General features: G+C 37.4%; 1 protein-coding gene across 2 annotated transcripts; it reads right to left on the bottom strand.

The window, feature by feature from the left end:
- Positions 1-284: 284 nt before the first annotated feature.
- On the bottom strand, positions 285-21,957 carry INTS13 (integrator complex subunit 13). 2 transcript variants are annotated; one of them, XM_086466488.1, is made up of 18 exons: positions 21,907-21,957; positions 19,663-19,894; positions 18,286-18,360; positions 17,306-17,508; positions 16,935-17,015; positions 15,666-15,756; positions 13,848-13,976; positions 13,678-13,701; positions 12,076-12,160; positions 9,372-9,461; positions 8,289-8,378; positions 6,632-6,810; positions 5,682-5,852; positions 5,124-5,278; positions 3,930-4,160; positions 2,641-2,780; positions 1,821-1,956; positions 285-978 (listed from the first exon to the last, which is right to left on the bottom strand). In XM_086466488.1, exons 2-18 carry the CDS (start codon positions 19,885-19,887, stop codon positions 939-941), a joined length of 2,145 nt encoding a protein of 714 aa, XP_086322614.1. In that variant the 5' UTR covers positions 19,888-19,894; positions 21,907-21,957; the 3' UTR covers positions 285-938. The 2 variants fall into 2 exon arrangements, with proteins under 2 accessions (XP_086322614.1, XP_086322605.1); XM_086466479.1 differs by lacking the exon at positions 13,678-13,701.
- Positions 21,958-22,064: the final 107 nt, after the last annotated feature.

Here is a 22,064-nt window from a genome sequence, read left to right as displayed (position 1 = left end):
GATAGACGTGGAGTACTGAGCTACTCAGCCCACTCAAGCTGACACATTTGGAAGCCAACCCAAAACCTTACAAAGACATTGGGTAAGAGTTTTCCCATTTGAGAAATCTACCCTGCAATGAGAGAAAATGAGGCTCTACTCCAAGGAACTGAAGACGGATCATCCACTTCGTCATTTCACAGCCATTAATATTCAGAATAAGTCTCCCCGTGACATTCAAAAAGCTTAGAGCTAAAACCACAGCCGTCTTAAGAGGGTATATTTAATCCAAAAAATAATTTAATCATTAGCAAAAACTTTATTTTACTTTCGCTTACAAAGACTTAACTCCAGCAAAACAACCTGAAAGGCTTTACTTTCTAAAGATAATTTCTAGTCAATTTTTTAAAGTCCTTAAAGCAACAATTTTTATTTGCAAAACCACTCACTCTCCCACCCCTTAACTGAAAACCAAGACTGGCATGTTCTCAGCTCAGTGACCAGGTACTCAGTGTGCAGTCTTTTCCATAATTCTGGAGTCCTGAGGAAGTTTTATATAAACAAAAGTATTCATGAACCAAAGTTAACAATATTATCAGTTAATTACCAATTATTTGGATTTTTTTTAATAAACAGTCATCACTGATTTTGAGATATTAAACAATACTTATGGGAAAGGACTTTAAACTCTTAACATTTTTGATTACTTGATTTAGTCCATGGTGGCACAGGTTTTCTTCATCCTAAAAACATGACTGTAAAGTACTTTGGGACAGCTGTTTGCACACTATTCATTTCAGTGACATGTGGATTTCATATTTCATAGCAAAAATAATAGAAAAACGTAAAAAACAATCAAAACAGCTATACAACTGTACTGAAACGGTACTAATATCAATTCCAGCATTACATATTTTTGCAATTCGGCCAAGTTTCGTCCAAAGAAACAAAATTAATCATCACTGCCGGCCTGCTTTTCCATTTTCCGTTGTTTCCATTCTGAAAGGCAAGACAACAGCTGGTAAGGCTTGTTACTGGAAATATAATCAAAGATTAAGGAAAAAAATAGACTTAAAAACTTTTTTTAATAAGTATTTTTTACTTCACTAATCATCCTATCTCTCCCTGCCCCCAACATACACATTCTTACCTCCTCTTAAAACTTCTTTAAGCAGTAGTAGTACATAAAGGAGAGGTTTCTGCAACAAACCTTTCCAGCAAAAACCGCAAAAAGCTATCCATTATCAACCTCACCAAAAGACAAAAGCCCGTATTCATGTGACTGCAGAGAATTTATTTCTCAAATTCGAGCTTTAGCAGTTTGTTTCACGGTCTTCGTTTTCACCCTTCACTGACCATCGACTACCACCATCTTATTTACTTAAGAGGAGGCTGGTTTGTTTTTTCAGTACTTTTTGGTAGAACATAGACCACTATCAACTTCATTACAGCACAGCATAAGATTCGACCACTCTGCTACAGACAGTATTTTTCTATTAGCCATTCCTTTGGAAGCTAAAGCAAGCAACAGACTGGCACAAAGAATCTCAACTTAGCTGCCATTTAACCCCTTGAAGTTTAAGAGTTCGCTGCAAGGGCAATCGCTAAGGCACAGGGAAGACCATTTATCAGCATTCAGCCTTGCTCAGCACAGATGCAAACAACTCAAAAGCAAACACGGCTGTAGTTGTCCAGCAGTACTGAGGGATAAAGGATGTATTTACGTATTTTAAAACTCAAAAGAGTAAGGAGCGTTCTTAATGCTGTAACTGAAGTATTCCTCCATGCTGCATACTGACTACTGCTAAGACTTTTGTAGTGATGCATTTACTGATACAAACCCATTTTCTTCTTTCAGATGTTGATATAGCTCAGCTTTATTGTTGACAGAGTTCAAACGACCAATAAATTCCTGGTGTTTCCTAGAGTTGGCAGTATTAATCCTGTTGCTCCATAAAGACAGCAAGGACATTGGCCCTAAAATTGCAAGTAAAAAGAGTCTAAGCCATTTAATTTCTGAAATCTTAAACATTACATCACTATAAATGCTTAGAAGACACTACAGGCTATAGCAGCACAACATATTAAACCCACTAACATTAAAACACCCTATAATAGAGGCTAAACAAATACAAAATATGCAAAGTGATAAAACAGAGCTGAGTAGCTGCTTCAGGCGAGACTGACTTTGCTTCAAATGTAGAATCTGAACATCAGCTCGGCCATTGTGACAGATGATAACAGCTCACACCAAGGAAGAGGTCAGTGAGAACGGCCCGTTCCTACAACTGTACTGCTTAGGCATGTTTATCTTTATTAGTCAGCAGGAGACAGTGAGTTCTGGTACCTGTCCTTAAATAGCATTTCTGACGTACAGTAGCTCAAATAGCACCAGCAGAAATCTGTCCAACCCCCCGTCAACCCAAGTGCCTATCAGTAGACCCACACAGTACCTTGGTATCTCTCTTTTTACATAGACCTGCTGAGGCTAACATATTACCAAGAATTTCTCAACACTGAGTGCTTAATTAAAAATTATCCTCACTGGCTTAGCTTTAACTCCAAGAAGATTTGTATCATTCAGTACTTTAGAAAAATACAGACTGATACAGTAACTTCTATCTTTAAAAGGAACAATCTGTCACAATTCTTCTGGCTTACCTTTTGCCTTTTCAACCGTGGGCATTTCATCCATTGCAATAAGTGGCTTTTTGTTGGGTGGCTCAGGAGAATCAGGGGAATCTTTGATAACTTCAGCTTCTGCTAGTTCTTCTTTTTCATGATCCAAAAGACCTTTTAACCTTTTTGAGAGGAAAGGAAAAAAAGTGAAGTAAAATATGCTAGAGCAGCACATATGATTCTCAGTATCACTCTGTACTCCTCAAAGTTGTACATGACCCATATCAGAGGAAAATTTCTCTTGACCCCTTGGAATGGGTGAAAAACAACAGGGAAGACTAGCCAAATAATCCTCTGGATAAAGCCTTAAGTAAAGGGAAGGATCTTAAAATATAATTTCACTTAAATTAGTTAGCAGTATCTATATTGTAGTTGTTGAGACAGTTGATCATTCTGAATTTTGAAGGAAAGACTAAGTAACAATGAATATACAAAACCACCACACAATTTCCTCTTATCTTCTCTATGTGGATTCAGACCTCTTGTATACCAAATCCCTTTTATCTCAGTCCCTACTTTTGTTCCACATATGAAAGTAAAAGCAGTTGTAGGAATGGATTTGATCACGCTCTGAAAGGCATGAAAGGTCATCAGCACGGTGACAACGTAGGTGAGAAAAGTCCTCCTGTTCTAAATGATCATAGCATGGACAAAACATACGCAAATTAAGCTTACTACCATGACGTTTTTCTGATCTCTTTAGAATAGTAGTTGAACATAAAACTAGAAGAGATTGACAGATGCTTACTAGACAACTTACAGTAACATGAATTAGCAGTAGGTATATGGACAATCAATCCTGACATTCGACTAAAGAGGAGAGACAAATTAAATTACCCAAACTATCTACAGGTCAAGAGAAAACAACTGCCTGTCCCGAGTTTTTAGTCATGCTTTATATTTCTATAAAGCAGTTTAATGTCTAACAGGTGGTGTGGTTACAATAAAATCTAACAGCAGCAACTCCTCAAGCTGAAAGGCCCTCCTAAGTGGTCAACAACTTGTCCAAGAACCATACTGCTTGTAAAATATGTTGATGTGAAAAGTCTGATAAGCAGGAAATGTAATAAGATGACCATTTCCCAAGCTTGGTCATGGTGACTGATCCAAAAAACCTTGGGATCCACACTCACTGGTCATAAGCCGAGGTTACAAGCACGAACACATCAAATTGAAACCTGCAACTGTTTTGCCTCAATTCCTCTCCCCTTTGAAGTAGGGCACAACAAAAATTATCTCCCTAAGGTTTTATTTCACTTCAGAAAATTTACCTTTCTGATTCTTGCCATGGCTTATCTGATTCATAGTCTTTGCCCAACTTCTCTGACTTGTCTTCTTTGTCTTCTCTCTTTCTACCTCGTTTCTTGCGCTCCTCTTCTTCTGGGGGTTTGCTTCTGCAAGCCATCAAACATTCTAAGACTCGCTGGTGTTTATCAGAGTTGTTTATGTGTGCTCGTACAAGGGTCTCCAATTCATTCCACATAATCCGGTATTGTTCATCTCTAAGCAAGGCCAGAAAAAATGTATTACATACAGGATTACCTAGATCATTAAACCATTGAATAATTAAGGCTAAAAACCAGACCTTAACAAAAAAAAAACCCAAAACTAAAACTAACTCCGAACAGATTGCCTGTCCTCTCTTGTACTAGAGATCTATCCACCTGGGATTACTCCATCCTTGAAACTTGAAGCCACACTGCATGTAACCACTCCCAATTAAGAACCAGAGTTAAGTTTCAATTGAAATAGACTATGTACACTGCAGTCAAATTCTTAACTTTCACAAAACCTCAGTGCCAAAAGGCACTTCTGAATCCTCTTAGGTGTTTGCTAACTGCAATGTCAGGATATGCAGAGGGCCACTCACATACTGACACACAAATTAACCACTATTTAATTCTTTGGATAAAAAAATTTAGAAAGAACTGCACCATGCTACTGTAACTAACTTCCAGTCATGTGGGCAAATCTTCTGTAGCTGAATTTCTTTTCAGCCAGTCCTTGGAAACACAATGCACACATCACAATGACTGAGATGTCAGGATATTCTATGCTTGTTTTAAAGAAGTAGCCCATATTTTAAATAACTGTTTCAAAAGGATTTGACTATTCTAATATAACCTAGTTTAAAAGCATTGTTCATTTATAATATGTTTAAGTTTTCCCTTTTATTAATTTGAAATTATTCCACTTTCTCTGTTCTAGCTGGTATCTTCTCTTATCTTTCTTGACGACTGTCTTTGCTTTCTTATTTTTTAACATACTCCAATTCTTGAGTAATAAAAAGACTTTTTTTTCCCTAACATACAGCACTATCAGTACTCTGATAGCCCCTAAATGACACAGGCAAAGTATTCACAGCATTTGTTTTGGTTAAATTTAAAATATTTGGTATGAAAACAATGTCAATAGAATATTTCTGAAAAAAGTCCAGCATCAACAAAAAAATATATGCATGTAACCTTTTTGGACCCTTTCCTCTGGTACCAACTGTTGAAATTGGCAGTGGATCGTTTTTCCTCTCCATGTCTACCAAATTGTATATTGTTTTTTGACAATTCAGAACATCCTCATCGGTCATTGCTTCTTTTACAATCACACTGGCTAATGGCACTACCTGTAAGACAAAACAAAAGTCAACAGCGAGAAAATCTGTGTATGTCACAGAGGAGAAACAGGAAGATGACAGACATTAAAGGCAATGGAACTATGGAACAGCACACTACAAAAACACCCCCTCTTATCCTCCATTTAGTAACAACTCTGAGCAAGTATATGCAGATGCAAGTTTTCTTTACCCAGCAGTACTGTAGCTGTCAGGTTCAAATAGTCCACCCTATTCAGATGGCATTCCAATAATTGATTGACATTAAATATAAACTACTTAAGTGAAAATAAAGCTGAAAATAAACTGATTTTGTGGCAGGTGATTTATCATAAAACAGTTAATATTTCACCAAGTGACAAGGTGAAACTCGATCTAGAACAGAATAAAAGGTTACAAACCCCAGGATACGTACAGCTTGCATGTTGAAGATGGTAGTCTGAGAAATAATCATAGGCCAGTAACGAGTATGTTTCTCTAACTGATCTTTTGCACGTTCCAATGGAATTTCAAGACTTCCATCGATCTTATATCTGGGCTCTAGAAAAGGAGTTAATCGGTTTTCCCTCATAAATTCACCAAAATCCTAATAACCAAACAAGATACAATTAGGCATTTCTCTAACAAAGTCACTTTCACTGAACGGGCGAAACAGCATAGTCTTGCTTATCACTAACCATGTACCATCCCCATGGCTAAATTTGACCCAAACAACCAGAGCCCCGTTCCCAGCTTTCAGATGTGTATTAACCCGGGTGAACCCAAAAATAGTTGTATAAAAATATGGGTTAAAAACCCGATGCAAAGTTTCTGATGAGGAGGCTTTCTGGATCTGCAAGGTTATTTCATGTATGGTAAGAGTTTTATTACGTTCCTCTGGAAGCCACTTCTGCTTGTTTACAACAAATACAAAGGATGCATTGGGGGAAAAAAAAAAAACAACAACAAACAAACAGCAAAGAATGCCAGCTGATTGTCTGCTCCATACCCAGGGTTCAAAGCTGACAACTTCATCTTTTCTATTTATTGTACAAACCATTCACATGCAATCTGTCCTTCTGCCAATAAGAGTCCTACATGCATCCAGCCCACAGAAAACACCAAGAAAAATGTTAAGTCTAGAATCAGAACAAGCTTTAAATACTCATAGTGCATAAGGAGGCAAGTACTTCCTTGACATGGAAAGGATTCTATGAAGTGGGCATAACAATATGCAGATGTATTACTTTGTATGTATCAGCAGTACACTTTGATCGTGCAATCCACACCACGTACCAACATTTCCTTTACACATCTATTGCACTACATCTCTTGTCATCTGAGACAAGCAACAATTTAAAGAAAGAAAAAAAAAAATAATCTTACTGTAATCCGGTAGTCAGTGACTCTTCCACCACACCCTTCACTAATTGACGGGGGATCTTCTAGAATTGATCGTGAGCTGCTCAATACATGCAGAAAAATTTCTCCTCCATGGCTGCTGAGCATGTGACTAATTACTTTAGAGCCAGACTTGCGCGGCTGCTCCAACAAAACAGAACGACCTGTTGGAAATGAGATCAGTTTCATTACTTACCGCGTGCTGCAATTTTAAACTAAAAACTACAGATACACAACACAGGTTTGTACCTAGCCAGTAAGGCTCTGAAGCCATTAGAGTTGTGTTTTCACCTAGCTGAACGAGAAACAGCTATCTCTTTTCAGTATTTACTCTTTAGACAGAACAGTGTCATATGCTCTTCAATTTTACACAGAAAGATCAAAAAGCCTCTCTCCTGGACCAACCAATCCCTTTCTCTGTAGGACATTATTGTTAGGAAAAATACATATTTGTAAGACATTACAATGGGATACTGTGTGAGGGCACTTTGCTATTTTTAATAATTACAGATTATGCTGTATACTAAACTTATTTGGCCCTACTGCAGAAACTCTCATTAAACGCAACTTCTAAAAAGTAACAAAACCTACTTGAGTATAAAGGTATCAATTGATGATATTTGTTAATGCTTAAAATGGATACTGTTTATCAGACAGAGGAATAAAACTGTCTAACTTCCAGTAAAATACACTAAGAATAAAAGGGTGCATTCTCCAAAGTAGTCGTTTGTTATGAGGAAGCAAAAATAAAGGATCAGAAGAGAGCGGTTATCTGAAATATGCTATTAATTTTGGTTCTAACTGGTTTTATTAATCAAAGTACTTTTTCAATACAGAAATTTTAGAGAAAAATACATAAAAATATAGTGTTTAATAAAACCACCGCACATTTATTTAGACATTCAAATGACTTGACTGAAGAAAACATCCCATTAAAAGGATGTTCGTAATGCAGTTTTGTTGGCAAACTAAAAAAACTCCACATGTAATCAACACTGACTACATATTACTTGTTTAGAAGAAACAGCTTTGGCTTACCTTTTTAACACGTACCTAAAAGGCAGCCTCTTACAGCAAGATTATTCATGGCAATGGGCAAGGTCTTGCAGATAAGCAAAAAATAACTCAATCTAACCTACTTTTGGACCGATCCCAGCACACAAGGGTATGTCTGCTTCAATTGACCAACATACTTAGTTGGTCATAATCCAGTTAAAAGACCTTTCTGAGGCTGCCCAGCATCTGCTATAAATCAGGCATAGACATGAGTTGCTAGTGTTTTGCAATAGTCAGAGTAAGCATTGTGATCGAGTGCACTATCACCTACTGACAGCGGTGTTTCCTACTAAATAGCATAAAGTGAAAAGTATTCTACATTTGGATTCAGAAAAGAACTACCAGAATTTAATACTTGCTCCTTCTTTACATCTTCCCTCCCATCTTCAAGTTTCCAAACACACCCCATTTGCCTTTCAGTACATGTAACAAGTTTCTTCTCTTATTTATACGACACGTCAAAAGAAACTTGGCATATTTACAGTACACAGACATTTACTACTATACAAATCATAACATGGTAAGAGCTCTATTCACAATATTAACAATTAAAACAATAAATAATTAGCCAAAGACATAAATTTACCATTAAGGAGAAAGTTAGTAAGGCAGGAAGAAGGTCTGCTATTTACATCTACTGGTGAAATTCTGAACGCTCCAGTGCAATAGTGTAATTCTGAAAAATAAACGAGTAGAAAAGTTGAGAGTGTAGTTCCACATACAGAAAAAACTTCCCACAAAATAAAAGAAAGAGAAGGAGACAATCCCACAATCAGAAGAACTAAAAAATCTAGATGTCGATCTAGAAGTCTGCACCTTTCACCATCTTCTTGCAATCATTCCAGTACCCTCAACTCCAAGAACCTAATACATTCCCAAGCCCTATTTCCCAAGCAGAACCTCCAGTTCTTTATCTCCTGAATTATGTTACTGTAGAGTGAGCCTCCTCTCATTTCTCTCACCTGTGCTTTTGACCTGCTGGCTCAAGGAGTCAACATATCTTGCTGATAGCCTACAGGGTGCATGAGCTGAATGCACAGGGGGTTCCTATGTTTCCTGAAATCTTCCCTGTCCTTCTCTACTCAGATTTGGGTAGAGATCTCTCCCTTGATCAGATTCAAAAGTTAATACAAACAGCCTAGTCTATTGACAGTACCATGGCATATATAAATTTCTTACAAAAATTTCTTACTTAGCACTCTAAAGATTATACTGAAGATAGTATTTTAACCTCCCCCTTCCCCTGAAACAAGAATTAAAACTGAAAAAGATTCAATGTCTCAAAGCTGCTACGTTAAAAAAACACCACTGTGGAACTGACAAGGTATACTTAGCCCTGTGGGAGGGGCAAATAATTATCGAACACTGTAGTCAAGGAACAACTTCATGGTACTCAAGTCTCTTAAGAGATGGAAAAAAGGCACCAAGAAAAACACTACTACCCCTCTCACCTCTTGTGCAAACCACTGATGAGCCAAGATCAGGAGAGCATCGTATGACCATTAGTAAAGCAGGGTGCAGTCAGCAGCAAGGTTTATAGAGCAAAAGGTAAAACCAGCATTAACAAGCAGCAAATCAACCTCCTTGTGCAGATTCTTATCGGTGTACAGGGAGAACAGTGTTCAACACAAGTTAAAATATCCGTTTCGTAAGATATCATGTCACCTACCCACACTATTTGTTCGAGGAGTACACCATTTTAACGTAACAGTTTCTTTAAATGTGCCTTCTCTGCTATTGCCACCTGTATGATTATCACCTGCAATATAAAGTCAGAAAAAGGGTGTGATCAACCACATTTTATTACAGCAAAAACCTCTAAAAACTTTTAAGATACAAAATATTCATAACATGAGCATACAGAAAATGTAATCTAATTTTAAAAAGATATCTAAGGCAAAAAAGTTACTGGCAGCAGCAGTTTTAAAAATAACCCTTTAAAATCAGGAGCTGTTGCATATATTTTAAAACCCAATTCAGTAAACAAAATACTGCAGCCTCAGAGTATGTTCCATAAGTTTGATCCAACATTTAGAAAATTATAGATATGTATTGTTTTATCTGCAACAGGCAATATTTTTATTCTAAAATGACAAGGACTTTAAGACAACAACTTTTTTAATTTTCCACATAGAAATCAGAATATTAACAAATGTTAGAGCTGATCATTTCTTGCACGTATATCCCAAAGTCAAAGCGATCTAAAGGCACATTTGACAAGTTGGGCTTTTTGGGGAAAGTAGTATTTGGTCTCGTCATCTAGTATCTTTGCTATGTCAGATTCAATCTGAACATCTCTCAACATGTTTTACTGGCCGTAGACATTTTATCATCAAAACACTTTCACATGTCTCGCTGATAACCAGTCTGGCAAAAAGAACCACCTGAAGGCCTTAAAACAGACATTATCAGTACTCCTTAACACATTAAACTATGTTTCTACTAGTGAGTTTTGCAATTCTTCATGACCTTTAACTCACATTAACTCAGGAAAGAATTAACTGAGTTTTGCATGAAGTTTCAGAATTACAGTAGCATCATCACTTAATACGCTCGAATCCACAATAACTGGGAGGAATGAGACATACATCAACATGCAACCCTATGTAATATATTAGGGTTTAGTTTAATCTTTCATGTAAGAAGTTTAATTCCTGTCAAAGACATTTACTCAGAAAAGATCTGATTTCCTTATTAATCATGCAGGTAACTTGTAAAAGTTGATTTATTTTTTTCCAGTTAAAATAACTGGAATAATTTTAGAAAGTCTCTCTCAGAACATCTAAAGGCCAAACTTACTTAATCTAAAAATTCTCTAGCAACATTTCACCGAAATAAGACCAGTGCAACTGAATTCCTACTTTCCTAGCACCAGAGCTATTACAGCTGAAAGATTTGTTTAAAAACAAAGAAAAGAAAACAAAATTTACAGGATGCAAGAACAGACTTCTTCCTCTCAAAGTTCTGACAGAAAAACTTTGAAGAGGAATTGCAGTCGGAGCTTGCTTTTGGCTTCTACTAGCAGACTTACTCCTTGAGCCAATAGGTACTACAGAACTATTTCTGAGCCCTTACAATAAAGTTTTATGATTTCAACACGGTAACACGAGTTCAGGTGAGTCTGAATTCATTACCGTAACATCCTATTCTTTTTCCTCAATCTTTAATCACACACTCCACTAAAATATGGAGCACAGTACTTGTAGATGAGAGCTATCTCCTTTTTCTCAAAGAAATGGCAATCCCTTTAAGAGAAAAAGGAGCACAGACTCCCTAAAATGGCTGCTTACAGGCCACATGATTTCAAACTTCAGAAGAGAAATATCCACTCCCCGTTAAGTAACTCTGATAACTCATTTGTTAAACTCTTCACTTCTTAGAAGTTAAACCACAAACAACTTTCTAATATGCTTTAAAACTATTTTCAGATAGTAAAACAAGTATCTACAGCCTATATCTAAATACATGTATTCCACACACATAGTAAACCAGACTAAGCTTTTAATGGTACTGAATCACATAACAGAAGTTACAATCAACGCAGGAAGAAAAACCAAAGCACATACAAGCCTTTAAAAGCTTCAAATGAGACTTCAGCACTGAAAAGGCACACAGTCTAAGTATTCCATAACACACTGGGACAGGCTGAGGGTTTTTTCACTGCTTGGCTTTGCTTTTAATTCTAGCACAGAATTTTTAGCCTGACTTACTAACAAAATTTTACATCAAGCACTGTTGCCTGAACAAAATAGTTTTGCATAAGGATTACTGTTGTGTTTCCCTAACCTCAGATATTAAAAATTCACCTCAAAAGAATACTAGGTAATAATTCCAAATTTACAAAAAGGATACTCAGTATTGAAAATATAACAAGAAATCACAAAAGCCAAATAACTATTGTCTTTTCCAAAGCAATTACTGCCATAAACAGGGATGTAAGTGATGTCAACTGTTATTACTTAATGGATTAAAAGTTCAATTGCGCAAGGAATAATGTTCCACAAATACCCACAAGAGGTACTTTCTTTTGTAAAATCACTGCACATCTGGTCTCTCATCTACTTTTTATATCTCAGTAAGCAGTTGACATGCCCCTCAAATCTCATACAAATATCCTGAACACATGCAAAATGTCGTCTGATGAATTTGACCTGTTTTTTCATTGTCCTATCCTTATTACTGTATTAAAATAAGCCAGTAATGAGTAAAACTCCAATGGCAACATTACAAATCAAGTCCTTGGGTCGTAAGGAATAACTGAAAATAGGCTAATCACACCTGAAATTTACATCAGTTTGAAGCTCACAATCTTTCTTTGTGAATACTTCAGCAGGCTGGTCAAAAGCCACTTTCAAAGGACCATTTCTACTCACCACTCTTTAAAAAGTCAACATGTGCCTCTTTGTGATGAAGAAGCTCCACATCATAGTTGGCTGATGTGTTAGCATGTTGTTCTTCCTTTAAAAGATCAAGGTAGAAAGAACAAATACAATTGTTTTAGCTAGAGGTCACTGTTTTCATAAACAAACGATTCTACATTTACCTTTCACTCCAAAAGAAAACAAAAACTCTCCAAAGTGCATCAGACAACAACGGGATTGCAATGTTGAGGAAACTGTTTGCTCTCTGACCTGTTTAAAGATGCAGCCATCTGCTTTTCCTCTTTTTTTTTTTTTTCCCTTTTTTGAAACCCTATGGTTTCCTCTTTATACAAATGTCATGACAGGGTCCACAGGTAAAAAAATAGGCTTAACTACTTTTGTTTAAGTGAAGTTAGGGAAGCCTATAACATATTGAATACCACCAGCAGTTACAACTTACTGAGCACCAACAAATGGTGACAGCAGAATAGATCAGCAAGTATGTTTCATAACTAAAAATCTCAAGAATCCAAACCAAGACACACCCTTCAAACTTACTATCATTTCCTTGCACTCCAGATACACAACTGTACTTGCAGCTTCAAGGTTATAATTAAAAGAAAGGATGTTTGTAAAGAGGACACTGCATCTTTAAACAGCTACAGAGGACTGGCAAAAACAGAACAGTAACCTTGGTAATTTATTCCAAGTTAAAAAAAAAAAAAAAAAAGAAAAAACCACAGAGAACCCAACATAGTCTATTACTATAAGGACAAAGGCAGAAGGGAGAGGCATACCAGCAGCACACAGGTCAGAAAGTTACAGACAAGGTATTTGCAAACTTAAGTCACATTTATGCCATGACCCATGCCAAAGTTTTGTTAAATATTAAATGCTATGTGAAAGTAATTTTTAATTTCATGTTTTAACTTACGAAGTCCATACAATATTGCTAAGTTTTCAAAGTTGCAAGTAATGATTGACAGTAGTAGAACTTGATGATTTTTTTTTTATTCAGGAAATTTTATCTGCCCCTGCCCTTTTTGTTTGTTTGAATACTGACACTTCTGTTTCAATTGTCTCTTGCTGCCTGATCAGAAAATTACTGTAAACTTAGTAATACTTGAAATTCTTAGTTGTACTGATTTCCCTCTCAGTAGCGATAAAAAAAGTTATTAAAAATAGGGACATAACCTTGAACAGAAGATGTTTAATTTAATATCTTTCTGAACTAAATATATTCCCTGTCCCTCTGTTCCTGGGTTTACGGATCTTCAAACTGGGAAACCTATTGGAAAACCTTTAGTCAAAAATCAGCTATTAGTTACAAACACCTTTATGTTGGGTGGGCATGATAATGAAACAGAGGAAAAAGAGACTCACTATGCCACTATAATGCACAAGGGTCAAGAATATCTAAACACAACTAGAAAAAGACAAAAGAATCACAGACAAAGTAATCTGAGGTAAATAAGATTGTATTTATATAAAACAATACAAACAGAACTGAAATAACACTTGTATTGCCACATCAAAAATTGAGATTCAGCAATACAACATTTTGTTCTGTGATCCTTCTTTACTTTTTTTTCCCCCTTCTTTATTTTTACTAACCTGGTCACAGACATTGAATGTGGGCTAATAAAAAAAAAAAAAAAAGAACAGAAAATATGATATGGAGAGAAAAACAATGTAAAAATTCAATTAAAATAAACATTAAAAATTTTCAAACAAATTTAGAAGTGATGCGGCTAGTTAACACAAAGCTATAGACACAATATTACCTTCATAGGGATGTTAGTTATTGTGGTTGAAGCCAGATCAAAGTGCTGTTGTACTAAAACATTCAGTTTTGTAGCCAGATGCCGGCCCGCACGGACACTGTGCACTTCACTGGTTAAAACAGGCGAAAGCTAAAATAAATTGACAGAATATATAGTATTAATGAACTAGGCTCTGGTATCATGTAACAGCATTAATCATCTGAAACCCTAAAATAAGCACATTCATACTGCTAAAATCGACTGGGAGAAAAACTACCACCCAAAAACTTCACACCATGGGAAACTAAGAAGAAAGCAGCAAAAATTACATCTCATGGAGAATTCTGCAGGTTATACCTGTTCTAGTTGCAGTTGCTACAAACTGGCAAAATTAGAAGCGAGCTAAAAAACTTGCGTCATTAGTTAATAGGAAGAATTAGTACCATGACATGGGGAAGAAATCTTAATAGCCGCTCTGGGCCTACTTTTTCACTCTTTTGCCTGCTGAGTAACAGGAACAAAGTAATTTTTATGTACCTACCTGTAAGTGCGTCATATGTACACAAATGAAACAAACACAAGCCATAAGATGCATTTGATTTTCCCCTAGCCAATAAGGACATGGGTTTTAGGCTTTTTTAAAAAGAAAACAAAACCAACTAAAAAAAAGTGATAAAGACAACTGCCTTATGGAGGAAAGTAGCAGGCAATTTATTCTCTTCTGTTCACATTTTATTTTTTTAGGACAACAAAAGAGTTTTGTAGAAAAGAATCTCAGGCAAGCAGCTATTATAGTCCTTTTTATTTATGCAATAAATTTATGCAGGACTAGATGCCTTTCATGTTACGAATATGACTTTTTTCTTCTGTCTTTTCCTCTTTCTTACAGACAGAACATTAAAATACTGAGCAGAGCAGACCGATGAAGAGCAGAACATACTACCAAATATTTTGTACGTACTTGTTTTCAAACAACCACCACTAAGCAAACAAGTCCACAGAGCACACACGCTTCTGTTACTGAACAACTGAGATGTTAATATATAGAATAATTTCTTATACGCATCCTCTCACCTTTTCGTAAAATAATCTTTAAAGGTACCTGTAGGGTACTTCAAGTATTTGATGAACTTCAAGTATATTCTACACTCCTACAACATATTGCACTTCCACTTGGAAGCAGATATGCTTTCCAATGCTTTTCATCAAAAAGGCATTCTGTTTGCTAACACTGGAACAACAGAATTTATACAAAAGCTCATTTTGGTTTCATGGGAAAACAATTGAACCAAAAGGCTAAAAACACTAACAGGTCAGTCTGGATAACATGGAGCATGCAGTGTTGAACAATATCTGCATCATTCAGCAACAGATCTTTAAGGAAACAGGGCTCGTGCTAGCTACTAGCTTATACTTGAATAGCAGGAAAGTTACTTGGCTATTCAACATGCCAAGTAGTTGATGGTCTTCCACTAGGTTCCTAAATGTGCATTTCCTTCTCAAAAAAAAAAAAATCAAACCCAAGACTATAATTCTACAGCATTAACAGTCCTACTTCACAAGAGAAAATTCATGAATGCAAGGAATTTAAGTAATGAAATGAAAAAAAGTGATACCATATATGCACAAAGACTACAAAACAAGAAAACGAAGCATACGCTTTAGATGGCAATGCGCAGGCAGTCAACATTTCAAAGAATTATCACCTGTACTTTTTCCCACACCTGATGACACCAGAGGTTCAAAACATTATTGCCGAATACTTAATTTACACTGTCTGTTCACAGTCTGACACGGCTCCTAATCCTTGGATAAATTTTCTCATTTTAAGCTCCTTACCTCTTTTTTAGGACGATCCGAAACAAGGCTTTCTTCACCAACTGGGTAAGTGTGGATTAAGACCAATTCACATTTCTGAATCTGCATTAGACTTAAAAATAAAAACACTCTATTTAGCCTGCAGTGTGGCACAGACTATCTCCCAGAAATTAGACCTATTCTCCATCTGATTTCCAGAACACAGAATCATAAAGATGTATTACAACATACTGTTTCTGAAAACATTCTGTAGGAACTAGGTTACATCAATGATTTTCAAAAGCACATACTTCAAAATAAGCTCTTATCAGAATGAAAAAAAAAAAAAGTATAACATTTCTAGCTCTTCACATGCTACAGCACTGCGTTGTTTCTTGGACACAACAATAGAATAGATCCTTAACTGGTGTAGTCTGTTCAGCTTCATTCAACTGAAAGTTGCCACTACAGAGGATTTGTGTCTCCAAGTGTGTGTATGGGTATTAATAAGGGGATTGCAATGAACATGAAAACAGCTACCCAAATAGTGTGCTTGTCTCCTAAGGCAGCTGGAAACTTGGAGAGATCAGGACACTGTTCCACATCTCTGCCTACAGGAATGAGACCGCACTTCTGTCTTTACAGTGGACTTGATTCCCTGGGGCAGTATCCTTTATGCATATACAAAACTGCAATTGCAGCAGGCAGATATAGGAGCCTCCTGCTTCTGCTGTTTAACAACCAACCATATATAGGATCTCAACCTACTATACATTTTACAAGGTAATACACAGTCCCTGGGCCAAACAGTTCACTGTTTCATTAGACAAAACATACAGTAGAAAAATGACTTCTCAGAGGAGATGCAACCTCTATTTCAAGAGATTCCTTTATCTCAAGGCAGTGTTAGGCAACACAATAATTTAGAAATTAAAAACTAGTTTCAAAGTTAGCTAGTTCAGTTGAAGAAAGATGAATATAAAATTAACGCAGTGTTGTCACGAAAAAACGCATCATATGCATTACTGATTACAAATATGCAGTATACAACACAGCACAGTTACGTGTCTCATTTTGGAGCAAAATGTAGAATGTAACAACCTAAAGAAATACTGTCCTGTGAGGATAAAGGATGATACTGAAAAGCTCTAAGTCAACAATATCACAATTTAGCACCTTCTATTTCACAGAGGCATTCGTTCATTCGAGTGAGTTTCAAGTGACAAAAATACGTCCACACTTCAGAGGATACAACAGGCACGCGCAGAACAAGGGAAACTTTTTTGGAATGTTTGTAAAAAGAATACTCACTGATCTGAATTAGCCGCAAGCTTGTTATGCTCATGAATGGTTTCCTGAACACAATCCTCAAGCATCCGAACATGACTGTCACTAGAAAGAAATTTTGTAAATTTTTTTTTTTTTTAATGCAGGATAATCAATCCTCCTATTCAAAGCAACATGTCACTAAATGCTCTCTTATTTCAAGAGGGAAATTTTTTGGTTTGTTACTGTAACAGACCTCTATAAATGAAACCTTTAACAAGGCAAGAAATAATCTAACAAACAATGCAAAAAAGCTAGCTACTTAGGGCACTAATTCAAGACAATCAATGAAAGACTTCTAAAAATGTATGAAATAACATTTTTTTTAAATGGTAGGAGCCCACTACCATACATACCTTTTTGCATTAGTAATACAGATTATTCTTCCCCTATTTCCAACACGTTCTGCATTCTCCATGAGCATGGTTCGAGCCTCATGCTGGTATTCGGTTATTTTGCAGAGCGATTCAACCGCTGCAACCAGACCATGAAGTATGCTGCAGCACTCTGGATCTGCCCGAGGATTAGGTGGCCCAACAGCTGCTAATGCGGCCATCAACTAGTTAAAAAGACAGACATCATTGTTATTGCAAGTTCCTTTCCAGCCATTTGTTAAAATGATCAGTTAGGAGAAAAAAAAAAAAAATCATCGTTATGACTGATTTTAAATGCAAATACCATTATGTGTTGCCAGCCTTCTGGAAAACAGTTGGCCCTAAATTATCCTTTGCAATGCATTTATTAATTGCTACTAAACCTTGAGAATATAACATTCTCATTTATTACAGAAAAATACCTGGCTATAAGTAGTTATAACCAATACCTGAAAGAAATTCTAACATTATCAGTTGCCTTCCGCTTTTATTTTCTGAGAATTTTGAAATTCAGTTCCTCCCCAAAGCAAATTTTTCAGAGGACAAGTCCATTCAGTATGAAACAAAATAAGAGCAAAGAGAATATTTACAACATTTCTTTTCCAATGAAGTTCATTTGCCTATCATGTAAATGTTAAAAAAAAACAAAAACCAAAACCCCAAATATAAAATTCAAGAAGTATCACCAAATACAAAAGAAATGCATAGGTAGTTTCTTCATAACACTTATTTTAATATACAATTCTATATGCAAAGTTTCTGGATTCTTTTTAAATTATGTAAAGCTGCGTATAGAATAGTCCAGCCTCACAGGCTACTTAAAATTCCGCTACACAATAATTTGAGACCAGATCTACCAACACTTTAATTAACCATACTTCATATTGAGCACAGTAAGAAGCCGCTATTTATTCTGCAATTAAACTAGACTTACAAAACAAAAGAACAGTTACAGAGCATACCTCCTGCAAGTTCTGATCTTCTTGAGTCCAAGAATTCAAGACATGAGCCCCAGAATCACTCACAATGAAATTCACCTAAAAGGATCAAAAAAGCACACATAAGATAACCGCCAATCATACAGATAATCTGAAAAACAAAATAATTACGGCTACTTCCCCAAACCCAAACCAACATGAATTACACCTCTTCTGATACTCTGGAGACACATGCAACAACAAACCAAACTAAAAATAAGACAGCAAAAAGCACAAAAAGGATCCACTCCTGCTATATTCAATTACACCTTTAGTAACATTATGATTAACTTCTTACTCTATATTTTTAAGCCACTAAATCTCTACACCAGATTAGCATTGCAGGACACTATGAAGTATTTTAGTAATTACGTAGTATTTTCAGTAGAACAGCTACAAAATAAAGTAAATTCTAAAACTGTAATATCGCAAATCATTCTGCAAGGACTGTCACAGTAGATCACAAGGGTAAATATCTAGCAAGATTTAATAAACACCACATAGCAAAATACATTCTAAAGATGACAAGAATGCTCTAAACTATAGAGTTTAAATTAAACCTTTGCTGAGAACCAGGACACGCAATCAAGGCAGGGCGGCCAACACGCATCAAATCACTGACTGCCAGAGGCATTCGCTAGTGCCCAGCCTCTCTCTAACACAGCCAGTATTCCACCATCACTACTTTGTACCACTATCACTGTCACAAGGTTAACTTCTTTTTTCTTTGAAGGTAACTAACCTTTAGGACATTGCACAATGGTTTACTTAACAAGGAGAAAAAACAATCTAAAAAAGCCCAGGGATTAGTTACCTTAACTTACGACACAATGTTACAGAACCCACCAGGCATTTCTTTTTCTAAACAAGGAGCTGTGTGCCAGGAAGCTCTCCCACTTTTTCAAACTGGTAGCTTCAAGGCAATCCTACCTCTTCCTAAAATCCAGAATTTCTTCAAAGTTGACACCAAAAAAACCCTTATGAAGTGGTACCCAGTGCGCTTAGAAACAAAATTCAATTTGAAGCAATACCTCACGCAAGCTTTTCAAAACTTATAGCTCAGGAGAACACAATAATCTATCTATAAGTTACCTTACAGCACCTCTCCTCATGTTTTCCACTGAGTTACAAAGTGACAATATGACAACAAAAGGTCCTAAAAATAAATACATAATGGGATTCATATACTACTCAACCCAATTTAAATAGCTATAAAGGGTATCAGCAGCACAAAGAAATTTTTATATAACAAATTATATTTGATCTTTTAATCTACGCCACATCTAATGATATTAAAAGCCTTCATTAAAATGGAAAAATACGCTATCCAGTATCATATGCAGTATGACTAGAAGAACTTACCAGTTTCTTGAAAGGGAAAATATCATACATTATTCTACAGTACTCCATGGATGATTCCACTGAACAGGTCCACAGTGATTTTGATATGGGTGCTAGAGGTATAATTCCTTGGGTCCGATTCTTCACTAACATATCGAATTCAACATGTTGTCTGCAGGATTCTGCCATATATGGGCAGTGATCCACAACGAAAACAGTTTTATGAGACTCAGAAAAGATTTTCATTTTCTTCCTAAAAGAAACAGATATTAAAATCAGAAAAAAACTGTACAAGGCAAAAAAAATCACAACATTACTATGCAATTTATACAGTATATTATCTTAGTAGAACGTGCAAGTTTTAAACAGGTTATCTCTTACGGTATTTAGATTACACATTGCATACATTAGCTCCTACAAAACTGTTAATCTTTTGAAAAAATAGAAAAAATTTAAGAATCTGTTTACATGGAAATAAATATCCTCCAGAACTCCGACTAGTCTATATATTTAGTATACTAGATTTCTAATCAAAAGAAACTATTTTTTTCTCAGGAGGAAACAAATACAGGAGATGTGAAAGTACACTGTTGAAAAGGCAACAACAATGCACGGTATTACCCTCCCCACTTAACTTTTAAGAAAAAAGAAAGTACAGAAACAGCTTCCTATTTAAAGCTTATTTCCTAAAATAAGCAACAAAAATAATTTATTATTAGGCCATACAGACCCTGAAGTAACATAAACGTCACACTTTTAAGTAGATTTTCAGCCTTCACTTTGCTAGGTACACCTTTCTATTTTTGAATGAATATTTGCATCTGTACTTTGATCTCTTACTGCCAGACATACCAAGTCTGAAATTATAATGTGTTTCTTATCCAGCAAGGCTCATAGAAGCACCCTTTGTATTCTTCCCAACTAGGAAGCCTGAGAACTCTGCAATGAAGCGTGGTGCATTCTCCTGCCTCCCATTGATAGACTAGCTTTCCCTCTCCTATAGTATCACTGAAATACTTTTGAAGCAACTCTAACAGCAGATCCTTGTGTTAGGGTGGCCACCATAACTTAGAGACCCAAACTGCACAGAATTGCAGAATGTTAGGGGTTGGAAGGGACCTCAAAAGATCATCTAGTCCAGCCCCCCTGCCAGAGCAGGACCACCTAGCGCAGGTCACACAGGAACACGTTCAGGGGGGTTTTGAATGTCTCCAGAGGAGACTCCACAGCCTCTCTGGGCAGCCTCTTCCAGTGCTCTGTCACCCTCACAGTGAAAAAGTTTTTCCTTATGTTAATGTGGAACCTCCTGTGCTCCAGCTTGCACCCTCTGCCCATTGTCCTGTCATTGGACATCACAGAGAAGAGCCCAGCTCCATCCGGCTCCATCCTCTTGACACTCACCCTTTACATATTTATAAACATTCATAAGGTCACCCCTCAGTCTCCTCCAAGCTAAAGAGACCCAGCTCCCTCAGCCTTTCATCATAAGTGAGATGTTCCACCCCCTTAATCACCTTCATGGCTCTGCACTGGACTCTTTCAAGCAGTTCCCTGTCCTTCCTGAACTGAGGGGCCCAGAACTGGACACACTATTCCAGATGGAGTCTCACCAGGGCAGAAGGGGAGGAGAACCTCTCTCGACCTACTGACCACACCCCTTCTGATACACCCCAGGATGCCATTGGCCGCCTTAGCCACGAGGGCACCTTGCTGGCTCATGACCATCCTGCTGTCCATCAGGACCCCCAAGGTCCCTTTCCCCTACGCTACTCTCTAACAAGTGCTACTTAGTCCACTAATCCTAGCCCGAGCACTCCTCAAACTTACTCAACTTCTAGACGTTTCCATAACGTTTCCAGTATAAAAATCTATTTCGTCCACACAAATGCTGATGAATTACAGAATACGCAAACCCAAAAAACACATACGAGCTCATTTTAAAAACAGAGGTAACGAGGAGTTACACGAGTCAGGCTGCGGGCAGGTTTCGCACCCATCCTCAGCTGGCGGGGCACACGACATCCCTTTCGGCAGAAGCCAAGGCCAGCCGCAGCCCGGGCCAGCCCAGCGCGGGTGGTCCGGCCCAAGAACTTCCACCCTACCTTCAGCCTGGCGGAGAGCCGGGTGGGCCGGGAAGCCGCGCTGCTCCTCGAGGGAGGAGGAGGAACGAGGCACGGCCGCAGAGGACCGGCGGGGTCTAGAGGAGGCGAGGTCAGTCCCCGCGCGCCCGGAGGCCTGGGGCAGGCGAAGGGAAGCGTTTCTCACCTGGGCCGGCTCCTCCTCTGGTGCAGAAGTCCCGGTCCTGCTCCACGCCGCGCCCGGGCCCGGCCGCGGGCTCGCTCCGAGGAGGAGGGATGAGCCCCGCGGGACGCCCTAGACTGGGTCGGGCGCGGGCGCCTCCGGCCGGGCGACCTCCATGCCCC

The sequence above is a fragment of the Leptosomus discolor genome, chromosome 1, assembly GCF_034619465.1.
Source record: "Leptosomus discolor isolate bLepDis1 chromosome 1, bLepDis1.hap2, whole genome shotgun sequence".
Classification (NCBI taxonomy): domain Eukaryota; kingdom Metazoa; phylum Chordata; class Aves; order Leptosomiformes; family Leptosomidae; genus Leptosomus; species Leptosomus discolor.
Note: the sequence above shows the minus strand (reverse complement) of the source record. Positions and strands in the feature narration are given on the sequence as shown.

Bases quoted from the DNA above. Each gene is read 5' to 3' on its own strand.
- INTS13 (XM_086466488.1), bottom strand. From the start codon at position 19,887: ATGAAAATCTTTTCTGAGTCTCATAAAACTGTTTTCGTTGTGGATCAC. The intron at 9,462-12,075 runs GTGAGTAGAAAT...TTTATATTGCAG, and splicing joins TGTTGACTTTTTAAAGAGTG to GTGATAATCATACAGGTGGC. The intron at 2,781-3,929 runs GTAAATTTTCTG...CCTCTCAAAAAG, and splicing joins CCATGGCAAGAATCAGAAAG to GTTAAAAGGTCTTTTGGATC.